This window comes from Apostichopus japonicus, chromosome 12 (assembly GCF_037975245.1).
Source record: "Apostichopus japonicus isolate 1M-3 chromosome 12, ASM3797524v1, whole genome shotgun sequence".
Lineage (NCBI taxonomy): Eukaryota > Metazoa > Echinodermata > Holothuroidea > Aspidochirotida > Stichopodidae > Apostichopus > Apostichopus japonicus.
Window position 1 is genome coordinate 9260820 of NC_092572.1, and position 13746 is coordinate 9274565.

General features: G+C 34.4%; 1 protein-coding gene across 5 annotated transcripts in view; it reads left to right on the plus strand.

Annotated features, from left to right (window-relative positions):
- Positions 1 to 13746, plus strand: part of LOC139977473 (short transient receptor potential channel 7-like) — a 162555-nt gene that overhangs the window by 102505 nt on the left and 46304 nt on the right. The window contains exon 1 of one of the 5 annotated variants that reach the window (XM_071986822.1): positions 1180 to 2117. The exons of the other annotated variants lie outside the window; for them this stretch is intronic. Within the exon in view, the coding sequence (XP_071842923.1) occupies positions 2036 to 2117 (82 nt within the window). The 5' untranslated portion in view covers positions 1180 to 2035. Of the gene's footprint in view, positions 1 to 1179; positions 2118 to 13746 lie in introns of those variants that run through there. 5 annotated transcript variants of the gene reach the window in all.

Consider the following 13746-nt stretch of genomic DNA (forward strand, 5'->3'; position numbering starts at 1 on the left):
GTTGTGACGATTAAAACCTATACAGTATTACACAGTACCCTGATAAATAAAACAGTGTGTGAGCCGTGTGCATTCTAGTGTATGTTTCCTTAGTAATCTCATGCACGCTTGGTTATATATCGTGTTATACATGTTCGAAGTAACTGTAGATTTGGTAGCTGTTATTATTATTGCTATGTTGTTGTTGTTGTTTATCGGACAGCAGCTTACAATCGAATAAAATATAGAAGCACGCATGTTGTCATTCGCTGTTTAAGTATCCTATATGCTCAGACTTATTGACTTGACAATGCGACATTGCTTTGCAGTTTTGTAGACGTTTTCAATAGAAACAGGTTATTCCTCCCAACAGATAGTAGCTAACACGTTGGCACTCTTCGAAACGTTTATTTCTTTTATTGACTATTATATTTAGGGTGTTTCTTGTGGCATCGTGGCCGTGTAAATTTGTTAGCAATTACAAATCGTCGTTTTGGTCTGTGACCGAGCACGAACCCTTCAAAGGTCGGAGAGTTCTGTTGCTCCCAAATGGTTACAACCGGGCAAAGAATTCTTAAATTGCCCCCTCTCTTTCATGTTGCTCCAAATATACTTCCATCAATTAATTCAATATTTAAGTTACCAAATATATATTCTTTGAATAAGATCAAATAAACAAAAGGGTCTCGATCAAAATGAACTCCATCACAGTATATATATATATATATATATATATATATATATATATATATATATATATATATATATTATATATAACATGCCTACAGTGGAATTACGACCTTCCTTACCGGTTTCGACCCTCTGGACATACAATCAGCGTCCATAGCCTAGTGGGTAGGGTGTCCGCATATAAAGCGTGAGGCCCGGATTCGAATCCCGGTGGAGGCTGGAAGTTTCTTCACTGTTCTGGATTTTCAAACTCACTACGATATCAATTATATATATATATATATATATATATATATATATATATATATATAAATATATATATATATATATATATATGTGTGTGTGTGTGTGTATGTGTGTGTGTGTATAGATAGATAATACATAATGAATCCACTGGTAGTCAAATATATTTGCCTTTATGGTACACCAAAGCTACCGTTCAGTTTGATACGGTAGCTTTCAATGAATTACCGGTAAACTGCTTCCTCAATATTTCAACACATAAAGTTGGATTTGTACAGAAACATCTAACAGGAAGGGAATAATATAAAAACTTTGGATGCATGAACAAGGTACAGTGCATACCTGCAGATAGATGCAGAATAAAGCAACTTTCATTATGCTAAAAGCAGAACGTGATAAATGTGTTTTGTTAGATTTATATCCCGTGAATAAATTTGTGGACACAAACATTTTGCTTGACTGATTTTGGCAGAGCGTTCAAATGGAAAAGTTTTCACTATTATTATTATTACTACCAGCAAAAGATGGAAGCTTCATCCTGTCAGGTGTGTTAACAAACATTATCTAATCGCCGGACGACACCACCCAGTCAAATCTGTCTCACTAATCAGTGTGAAACAAATACTTCAAGGTTGCTTTCATTCGATAAAGCAAAACGACTCATTGACGCTGTAAATGTCATTGCGTGATTAAACGTCCATTCAGTTAATTTGAATATTTAAAGCTGGCAAAATAATTGAGTCAATTTGCTGTGTTTCTTCATCTGTTAATACGCGAATATGCTGCGTGTCTTAAAATCCAGTATTTTTGGTCAAAATAATCAAAAAAATAATAACATGTGTTAGCAGCAGACTAATCGACAATCTTTCTCTTCGTATTTGTTCTTCTCATTTTGTTCAAAAAATATTTTAGTTATAGTAGATAAACTGTAGGAGCAATATTGGAAAAGGACCATATATAGACTTGTAGAGGTAACTATTTATGTACGGGAGATGAATATTTCACATTATGGATTGAGATCTGATATATTTCGGAGATAAAGCGAGCGTATGAAAAACCGACCAAAAGGTGGTCTATAAGTTGTCTATTAGTGTTCGAAGGAATAACAAAAATAGAAACCAAAATGGTACTTCAATTGAAGAAATTTGACAAATATTTGGCGGAATCTGACGATTCGGAGGGGCCTCCCATAGAGGAAGATGAGGGTATGTAATATTCAAATTATTCTTGTGCATAAGTTATACTCATTAACACCCAAAAGGTGAGGATTTAATTCTAGAGAATGTCCAGGATCACATCACGCTTTTGAGCAGTGGAAGTGAACTCTATATAAAAAGTTAGCTCTGAAACGAGTAAGTGTTGTCACTCTATTCGAGCTAAAAACAAACACTAATAACATTCAGTCTAAGAACAAGACTGAAATTTGTTCTCGAAAGTGTGATTATTGTATTTGCATGCAAGGATCGTGACAGAAGACACATATTTCATAGTCATATTTGTAAACGGCTGGAGATTATAATTATAAGCTACACTTTCATCTTTAAGATCGAAAAAATACTGTATTAATAACAGAGCACATTGATATGAAATGCATGAAGGTTTACACTCTTGTATCAAGGACAAGGTCTTCTCATACGACTAAACTAATATCAATTAAAAAACCCTGGTCATTGGTCACGTGTTACACCAACTGACCCAAGTATGTGCACGAGGCATGCCCGGACACAACAGTGCGCCACACGACGTGTCCCCCTGGAGGACTTTCTATTGCGCAGTGTTTCCCTAACTTTATCCCCCCCCCCCCACGAACCCCCTGTGGATGTCAGAGTTGTCCACGAAACCTCAACTTTTCGAGACACGATCTGAGTCTTTATTATACAATAATACGCATTACAGTGCTTCGTAAAGGATCAAGTACAACATGCACGGTACGGTACTACTATGGCAACATATGCGTATGGAACGCGAAAAGAGTTTGTCGATAAGTACGACTTTTGTACATTACTAAAGTATATGATATATCAGATTTTAGTTCAACAAAAAGTACTCTAGTTTTGACTTTCAGAAACGTCTAACGAATCCCCTGGGAAGGACTCACGCACCCCTGGAGGTTCATGCACCCAAGTTAGGGACCCCTGCTATAGCGCATAGCCACAAACCGGCGCACGCAACTATATTTAGTGCCTTGCTCACGGACACAACGTAGTGATCCGGTCAGGACTGCTACCCTGTAATCATTAAATAACAAGTCCACTGTCTTAGCAACTTGACCAACGAGAGCAATTGGTAAATAAAGTGAGCTGGGGAAGCGAAATATGGTTAAGAAGCACTACACTTCTCCTTTAATTTTTTTTTTTTTTTTTGGCTCAACAATTTTAACAAATATACCGAGTATGACTACAAAAAGATCATATGAATCTTTTAAATTTAATTTTTTTTTTGGCCTCTTTTTTTTCCTTCTCATTTGGTCAACAATTTTAACAAATAAACCGAATATGACTCCCAAGATTATTATATGAAGATGCCCTCCTACACATGAATGTTACCATTCAAAATGATAACATACATCGTTCCAAATGCAAGCACGTACGTTTTTGTCCATTCAACCGTTGAACATAAAAGAATCTCGAACAGTACGTGCCTTCCTTTCAGCTTTCATTCTCCGTAAAGGCCCAATTTTATAATGACATTGGCCTAAATGATCAACTTAATCGATTTTTTTTTTCACAATTTGTTTAATAATTCAACGAGTACAATGTTCTTTTCACTTCATGTATAAGTCATATGGAATCAGTGCGGGATATCAGCAACATGTTATATTAATCAAATCCAGTACTGAATTTATTAGAAACATGTTATTTCGAAAGTCAAAGAAATTACATGTTCTAATATAGACATAATGGTCTGTTTGCTATAGTAGACTAGAGAGTAAAACGGTTGAAAGAGTCTCAGCTGTTTAAAGGTCATTTCTGAAAAAAAATTAAAGTGGTATAAAAATACAGCCTGCACTGTACAACTTCTTTTTTTGGCACCGTTCTACAACATATGAAATTTAAGTCCGTGCCTAAAGTCACCTTTCAATATTGTCAAAAGTCGAAAGCTACCAAATACGTGTCATTTATTTCTTCGTAATATATATATATATATATATATATATATATATATATATATATATATTGTTCGTCTACCGTTATTATTTTTAAGTACATAACCACAGAGGATGCATTAAATGGATTCTCAAGTGGCTGCAAGGCGAATCGCTTAATGGAATGCTGGAAATATTGTCGGCATTATTAGGTCAAAAAACCAAATCTTGATAGCATTTTGTTCGGCGAAGATACGACTTTTTGGTGATAATTTTATGAATGCATCTAGCAACCGCATAACAAATGATGTCACACGGCATTTCAATTGCAAGAGAAAAAAAATGATTTGGCTGTTTATATATAACATTACAATTTCTGCAAAACAGATCAAGGGTTGATGAAATTCTAAACATAGATCAAGTTGACAGATGAGCAAACATGCAAAATGTATCACATTACAAGATTAAATCAACTCCAGTTGGAAGAATCGCGGGTCTAGCCAATCAAACTTTAGATGGCAACCAGTGAACCACATCTCCAGGTATATAGGAACAACATACTGAGATGGGGATTTCTATAAAATGCGATATGAGATTGTGGTTTCGACATCACGATGCATATGAGTTTGCAATCGGATTCAGGTACCCGAAGATCGCTTTCAAGGAAGCACAAATCCAACCATTTTCTTTAGCATATTCGACAGAGATCTTTTGCAGAACGACTTCCCCCAAACAACTAAGAATAATCTTGTTTCCTTTTGAGAGTTATCCATTTTTTAAAAAGTCGTGTCTGAGAATTGTCATTCTCTAAATCTGTTATGTCATATTGTCACTAATATCTGAAATATTGGTCTATATCTGTTTGCTTTTCTTTCAAATTCCCCATCATTAGACCATACTTAATTTTAATGTAACATAACTTATGGCTGATGTTATGCTTCGTATAAGGGTAAAGGGAAAAGTTCCCTCTCCCTTTGTGCCATTTTTGTATGCATGCTAAACGCCGTTGATACAAAACGGTCTTATCATTTCCATCACTTGTACTATACAAGTACATTTTGTGGAGTTCTACTTAGCCGTTTATGTGTCACTTTGTCTGTCCGTGTTATAAAATGTACGTCACAAATCTTAATTCTGTATGAGGGCGGATTGGAGCGCGCCGCCCCTCTCCCACCCCCCCCCAGCCTCGTGGCTACGACCCTGAGGCAGGTATACCAATTTGATGTGCAGTACAGCCTCATTTCGTCCCACAACCGCTTCCTTCCCTCACGAAATCAGCACTGTACCAAATATCTAACCACAAGCGCGCTTGATTCATGTGGTATTATAATGTAACAAAAAAAATTACCTTGGTGAAATAGACTATGATGATACGATTTTCGTTTTTGTAAGTATGTAGTTTAGGAAGCAGCTTACTCTATTGAAAGAGGTCTGTTTGATAAACTTTTGATTGCTTTTATATTGTATGTATTTTTTTGTATGTATTTGTATGTATTTTAGATCCTCCTGCAAGCAGGAACTCGCGAAGAAGCCTCATTGGCTTATCAAAGCCCCAAGCTGACCGAAGTCAGTCTCTTACATTCATATTTAACGTCCATGATTATGAATTGTCAATTGTCAACAACTCTGTAACTGGACGACATACATTTATCTGGGAGTGACTCGAACCGAGGACCTTATGATTGAAAGGCACCGGCGATAACCACTGAGCTAACACTCAACATCTAGCAATATTCAAGATAGGTTGATGGTTGCCCCTGATTTGCATAATTTGAGCCAATATCTTTTGTCGGATATCAGAGTCGGATTACAAAATATCCACCTAATTTAAGTGGTTTCGACGTTTTGGGCCCCATTTTTTGAGAAGGTCATTAATCTCGTTATAGAGTAATGACTTTTCTTTCTGGTAACATTATAACCTAGTGAAAAGATCTGAATAAATTCCAGGTATATACCTTATTTATAACACTATAACTGTTTAGTGTTTGTTTACTTTATCCTGCTTTAAATCCTCTACCAATAGCCAAGCGTATTTGCAGGCAAATGCAATTCCAGTTGCTAGACGTGTTTGTACTGGAATGCAAGCACCGATCGACTTACATGCAACAGCATAGCTGATTTGATATACCATTTACGTCATAGGGGGATGAAGTGTCAATGTTCATGTCACATCTTACCGATAGTTTATAGGTAAACATCTATCTAAGTTATTGACAAGTGGTGGACTCTTCAACCCTAGACCGAGCCACGTGACCGTATAAGAAAGACTCGATTATATGTCAGTGCTGAGGGGAAAATGTAGTTATTATAGATATGCCGAAAACTACCTGTAAAATTTGTAAACAATTATATATCGCATAAAATATCAGTTACTTTAAATAAGTAAAAAAATTGACACCGATATTTTTTATTTTTTTTTTACGTAGAGTTCCAGTAACCGTTGCAGGTTATATATTATGTATGTCAGGTCACCAGTCAAAAGTAGCTGTACTATGCAAATAATCCCTTGACGTGTTAATATTTTCAATGGCTGGACAAACCTATAATCTAGCACACATGGCATTAGTTCATTTTTTTATCAGAAACAGCAGAAACATAAAGAGAAAAAACATTTAAGAATTTGATGGCTTGAAGTAACTGTGTTGAGAATCCATTAGAGGTTTTTCAAGGATAAGAAGGAGAAGGGATTTATCCTTGACTGCATACCAATTTCAAGGACAATAAGGTCTTGGTAAACCAATTTCAAGGACAGTAAGGTATTGACATACCAATTTAAAGGACAATTAAGTCTTGGTATATGCTATTTTGGTTACGAAGCAATGAATGCACAATATTAATAACATTTAAATTGAAGAGCCAACGTCACCATCGGAATGTCATGCAAACAACATTTCAAACATTGGAGATACTTTTAAGGTCAATGTGTTGAAATCCGGAACAGAGATTTCTTATACAAATAGTACATAATATCAACACTGTTAGTTTCTGGCTAAGGTCATTTATAAATTGCTGATGAAAGTAATTAATTAATTTGACAAGCCTGTTATTATTTCATTTTCTGCACGTTGTTTCAGATTGGCAAAGACTTCAAAAAACACAAGAACAATATGTTAATATTATTAGTACCCGTTGTGCGACATCTTGTACAAAATATATGAGTCGAAGTTGCACAGAAACATTCACTGGGTGAAAAAGTTCATGATCTACTGCGAACATTTATTTAGAGTTAAGTATTCGGTCGGCCTGATAAAATAGCAAGGTAAAAAAGAGTTCCCAAATATAGAAAGTACAAGGGGTTCTTGTTATTATATATAAGGTATTAACTATTAAAGTAGTATTAAGTAGGATGGCGTTTATGGACCGTGACTTTACAATTATCTATATCTAGGTTAAGTAATGTCCTAACTATACCCTAGATAATTAAAATGAAATGAGTCATAAGTAGGCCTTTAATCAAAGTATTGTCGAGTGTTGCGGGGTATAGCAGAAGGTATTTATATGAAATATTCTTATCATTAAATATTTCAAAATGTTTGTGAATGACACTCTTGGCACCTCTTAGACAATGAACTTGTGAGATGATGATGTTAATTGTTAGCTGTTGAATCTGTTAGCAATTAAACTGACGAAACAATGGAAATCCCAATTCTCTAATGCTCTGAAGACATCTAAAAAGTAAAAACACTAAAAACTATAATAAAAAGGGGGGGGGGATAGAAGACGAGTCTTTGCGATACCCAATACTCAATGCCTCTTTTAGAGGATTAGTATATAGTACTTAGGAGTAATTAACTTCTAGTTTTGAATTATGCTGGGAGATGTAAGTCTCTTTGGGATACTTGTCAAAGTCCTGACTGGAGGCTTAAATATATCTGCGGTGTATATATATATATATATGGTTGGTATATATGTATGGAATATATATTTATATATATATATATGTATATATATGTTTAAATATATATATATATATATATACATACATATATATACATATACATATATATTATATTTATATATATATACATACATATACATATATATATATACATATATATATATATATATATATATATATATATATATATATATATATATATATATATATATACATATATAATTATACATAACATTTGTTTCAAATTCTTTACATTAACATTACTGTACTCAACATCTCAATAATTACACAATCTCACTAAAGGAGAAAAGGCAAAGACATTCATAAAAGAAGCGGATACTTAGATAAAACTTATAAACGTGAACAACAAATGAAATAAAGCGTAAATCATCTTGTTACGATGTGCTCCATTCCACAAATTATCATATATCGCTCACTCTCACTAAATTCGCCACAGTAATTAGTGTAATGTACCGAAACTCTCTGATGTTTTGGCTATTCCCCCCCCCCCCCCACCAATTTTTCTATACTTAACCAGCAGTAATGTTTCTCAGTTAACAGTTTGATGAAAATAACAATTTCTGACGAACTCTTAGAAATGGAAGGTTATCTAATCATTCAGAAATGTTAGGGTAGTCATTAATCTGATATTAATGTCTTTCAGATCCAGACTGATTGATTCAGGATTTTGTGTTTGTTCTTTCTTCTTTATATTTGTTGGCGGTTTTACGTTTGAAAATAGTAAGGCAAGATATTTTGTATTAAAGGCAATTATTTGATTGAAGGTATAGAGGATGAGTTGGAGAAACGAATATCTAGCTGTTTTTTTTATATCGTGATATGGTCGTAGAATGTGCAAGCTGTACCATGTCAAGAAAACATTGTGTATTTCAAAAGCCATTCCCACTAGAGAGACATAGAAGTCTTTCTTTTGTAAGAATGAAATTCGTCGATCGTTTGAAGTGTAGTTTCTCAAGATAAAATCTGTCTATGTTCAATTATCCCCTAAAGGGATGGCATAGTGAACATTGTTAGCTAAAATGAAGGCTACAAACTACCGTTCGTATATTACGTTGATTATTACATGGCTCCACGAAATAAGGCTGTCAATATACTATGTATACCGGATTTTGCGTGACGTCACAGTTTTTCCTTTACTGAAGTTTGATTGAGAATCGATAGTTATTTACATATGGTTAGTAAAACCAAAAACGAAGCACATTAAAAATGATGAGAATTCATGGTTACGGAAACAACGTAGGTGGAATATATGGTGTCTGGCAACATCGTTGTTAACAATATAAATATCCGATTCCTCCTCATCTTTAAGGGAGTTTTTTTTTCTCCCTTCCTCAAGGACGTGAATCAATTGATCAGTGACTTCTTCATCATAATGACAGATGTTATTCTATATAAAGATTTACTTTCTAAAATATTGCTCTTTGTTTTGCATTGAATATCATTCATTCATTTTTGAATGTAATTTTTGAAAGATGTCAATATTTATGAATTTCATCAATTTGTAATTTTTTTGAATCAAGTGATCTGTGACTTCTTCATCATAATGACAGATGTTATTCTATATAAAGATTTACTTTCTAAAATATTGCTCTTTGTTTTGCATTGAATATCATTCATTCATTTTTGAATGTAATTTTTGAAAGATGTCAATATTTATGAATTTCATCAATTTGTAATTTTTTTGATAAGAATATAATTTTTCCCTGTGGATAAACGATTTGTAAATTATCAAGAAAAAAACCCAAAGACATCTTAAGCTGCACAGTGATACCTACTTGACTGTTGCCAGATGCATTCATAACATTTTAAAGACATTTATTTCCATGATCGAAAATAATATTAGGATGTGTTTTGTGTGAATTTTGTTATCCCAAAAATTTCGACCATCGTGGATATTCCTTGGATGTTATATCTTACTTTAGTATAATTTAATTTTAATTTTAATTTTTGATTTGTATTCCTTTGCTCTTTCTCTCCCTCCCTCTTAGCAATCCTTTGAACTGAATACATAATTTCATGATTCAACGGTAATTTAAAAAATTAAGTAGAGTTTGTTGGCAGATTATATTGCTACTAACATTATCCGTCCTTATATCGGTGATGCATGATAGCCACAATAATATCGCAGTTTCAACGTAAGAAAGAGCGTTAAGTATAGTTTGACAACCAAAATATTTTGATAACGCATCAAAATTTCCATCTCTGAGTTAATTTGTAATGCGATACATTTTGCCTCGTTCTAGTATTTCCTTGGCCTTCTTCCCCTCCCCCCCCCTTCCTTTTTTATTTTTCTTCTTCTTTTTTGCTTCTCATTATTGTATAGGTTATTTTGATTCCAAAGATAAATACCACTTGCGACTTCTCTCTCGACCTCTAAAAACGTATTATTTGTCATTTTCATTGTACGGAAGACTGGTCACAGGACCCCACTTGGGACAATTTGAGCTAATATCATAAGCTGTCATGCACAACGCCTCGATGTCTTTCGACAGTAGAACGAAAGTTCGCAATTACACCCGTTTCTCCCAGGAGACTCAGAATAAACGTATGGGTATCAACAAAATTCGGCTTGTAATATTCCTCAAATATTTATTAAATATTTTGGGTGTAATATAACCATATTAATTTGTTTGAATGCGTTTCGACTTAGGTTTACTCAATGAGGAAGAAACTGCATATAAGCAGGAAAACATATATATATATGAAAGGGAGAAGTTTGAATGAGAAATCAAAAGGCAGCAGATGAAAGGGGTATATTTTTCCTTCTGTTCAAATAAAGTCTAAAAGGTTCTTACTTCCGGTACAACATGAGGTGATTGGGGTTGAGAGATTGGTCAAGGTGTTTGGTTTTCGTGCCCCACTGCAAGCTCTATCTTTCGAGACGTTTCTATAAAAATATCGCTCCTGAACGTTTTGACCAAGATCCTATGTATATAACATCTGTTTCCTATCAAAGGGACTCTGTAATACTTCACGCAACTTCATGCAACACGGTTATGATCACAAGGTAGTGGTTTTAATCATGTGTAAGTAGACGGGTCAATTAGGTTTACATTACATGATATATCTATGTGTACTTTACTCTTTAGATTCCTTTTTTGCAATATTCTCTCCGTGTGGGTGGGGAAGGGGTGGTGGTGGTGATGACCCCACCCCCCTCTCTCGCTCTCCTCTTTTAAAAGTGGATCAATTGGTTTAGTTTTCGTCCACAGGCTCTGTCCTGTGTGACCTTCCTTAAAAGGTAATATTACTGATGAATGAAACAATGTGTTTACAAGCCTATATACTAAAGTAGCTCCGATGAATGAATTTCCTTTTAAAAGTTATCAGTTTGAACACTTCTGTCAGAATACGGATACCACATCATGAATAGGGGCGCTACACGCCGGGTGATCATCACTCCCCCCCTCCCCCCACCCGCACGGGCAGAATTTTTCAAAAAAGGAATCTTAAGAGTAAAGTACACATAGATATATATCATGTATGTGCGGTAAAACCTAAACAATCGAAAATTCTTCAATATTGTTTGCAAGAATTGCCAAATATAGTAATATTTAAGCCAATATTTCTCAAAGGGGACCGCCACGCCCGCCCCCCCCCCCCGAGACACAGTCCCTTGGACGACACAACATAGTTCAGCAATTTTTAAACATGGCAAACATTTTGGGTATAGGCTTTTGATGTTGTTGTACTTTCATTCCACTAAGACAAACGTCTAGACGCGCGTTTTTGTTTTTCTAGAAATAAGCGGACGATACTGTTCTTCACCCTGACCGAATAGTACATTACCATCGATTCTATTTGATAAAACAAAATGGCAAATTGCCAGCTATACTGATAAATTAAAACGTCCAGACTTCATTGATTTTTTTCTTCATTAAGTTCAGTCATGAAAAATGTGAGCATTCAGTGTTTTTTTTTTTAAATATGTATTTATGAGTTAAATGGTACGTAAATATAATGTAAGATTTAATTATATATGATTATGAATCTGATAATGTTACGGTTTGCAACAGACTATATTGCAATCGATTATTATTATTATTCTTATGATCGTCATCGTCATTATCATTATTACAAAGTATACATGTTAACAATTCTGTTATACATATCATACCTTATCCTCGAAGGTCGTATTTATTATATACTTTTTATTATTTTACATTATCATCGATTTTTATCAATAATCTTCTTCTTCTTCGTCATCTCCTGTTATGATTTTTTCCTTTTCCCCTCTGGTAGTTTCGTCATCCAGTTTGATTTAAGTCATTTTTTTTCCTCACTTTTTATTTTGATGTTATAAAGCGCATTATATATATGTCTTTAGATTTACCACACATGAGAGGGATTCTATGAAGCATGGAAAGCGAATTAAAAATAAATGGAAATCCCTCGATGAAACACACACACCAGATGATATCAGACGCTTATCAGGCATAAACTAAACTTGACTTTTTTTTTCTTGTGGATAAATTCGCTCACTAACAACCGTGACCTTCGTATAATGTCGTAAGAAAGATTTGCGAGAGATTTAACGCATAAGCATAGTAAATTTGACATTAAGAGTAAGTGGAGATAGTACAGGAACACAATGAACCACAACGTTAGATTCATTAATGGCGACCTAGTAAACCCCAATCACCATCTGTGTATCTGTGTATACCTGTGATTAACGACTTCCCCGAGCAGCTAAGAAAAATCTGATTCCCTTTGTAAGATATCACCTGTTAGGTTTAATGTTCCTTCGAAAGAAAGGTCGAAGACTTGAACAAGTCTAATTATGACATCATCACGCCAAATGTGCTTCATTATGTGCGTTTGTTTTGTATTCTGACCGAGGACTTGAACAAAAGAATTCCAGGTCCTCGGTTGTGATTTCTAAAGAATCACCACGTCCTCGGAAGAATTCTATTGTATGGGGTATTGTTAAGGTTAGGGTACGTGGATTTGAACAATGGAAAATACAATGGGGTCCTCGGTCTAAATGTAATACAAACATGTGTGTGTGTGTGTTCTTGTTCGTGTGCGTGTGCGTGTATACATTCTTTCTCAATTCATTTATATTATTCAATTGTTTATATCCAGTAAGTATAACAACTTTTACAAGAATTATCATAGAACAAAGACCAGTGTGTATACAGCAAATAATATTTACCTGTTTACGTGCTATTGTTATCTTATTGTACTTGTTTTGCCTGGAAAAGAAGAAAACAGAAGTGCAATATCTATAAATCGCCCACCCCCCCCCCCCCCCCATACGTTTCTACCATGCTATTTCAGAATTTGAGTATACAACGACAAAGAAAATGTACACTGACAAAGAAACCGATATATTAGATCTAATGGGAAAGAAAAGTAGGCATAACAATAGCAATTACAATGCTTGTTTACTGTTGAAGATCTAATGGGAAAGGAAGGAATACAGAACAATAGCAATAACAATGATTCTTTACTGTTGAAGATCTAATGGCAAAGGAAGGAATACAGAACAATAGCAATAACAATGCCTTTTTACTGTTGAAGATCTAATGGGAAAGGAAAGAAGGCATAATAATAACAATAGCAATAACAATTATTCTTTACTGTTGAAGATCTATTGGGAAAGGAAAGAAGGCATAACAATAGCAATTACAATGATTCTTTACTGTTGAAGATCTAATGGGAAAGGGAAGAAGGCATAACAATAGCAATTACAATGATCCTTTACTGTTGAAGATCTAATAGGAAAGGAAGGAATACAGAACAATAGCAATAACAATGCCTTTTTACTGTTGAAGATCTAATGGGAAAGGAAAGAAGGCATAATAATAACAATAGCAATAACAATTAT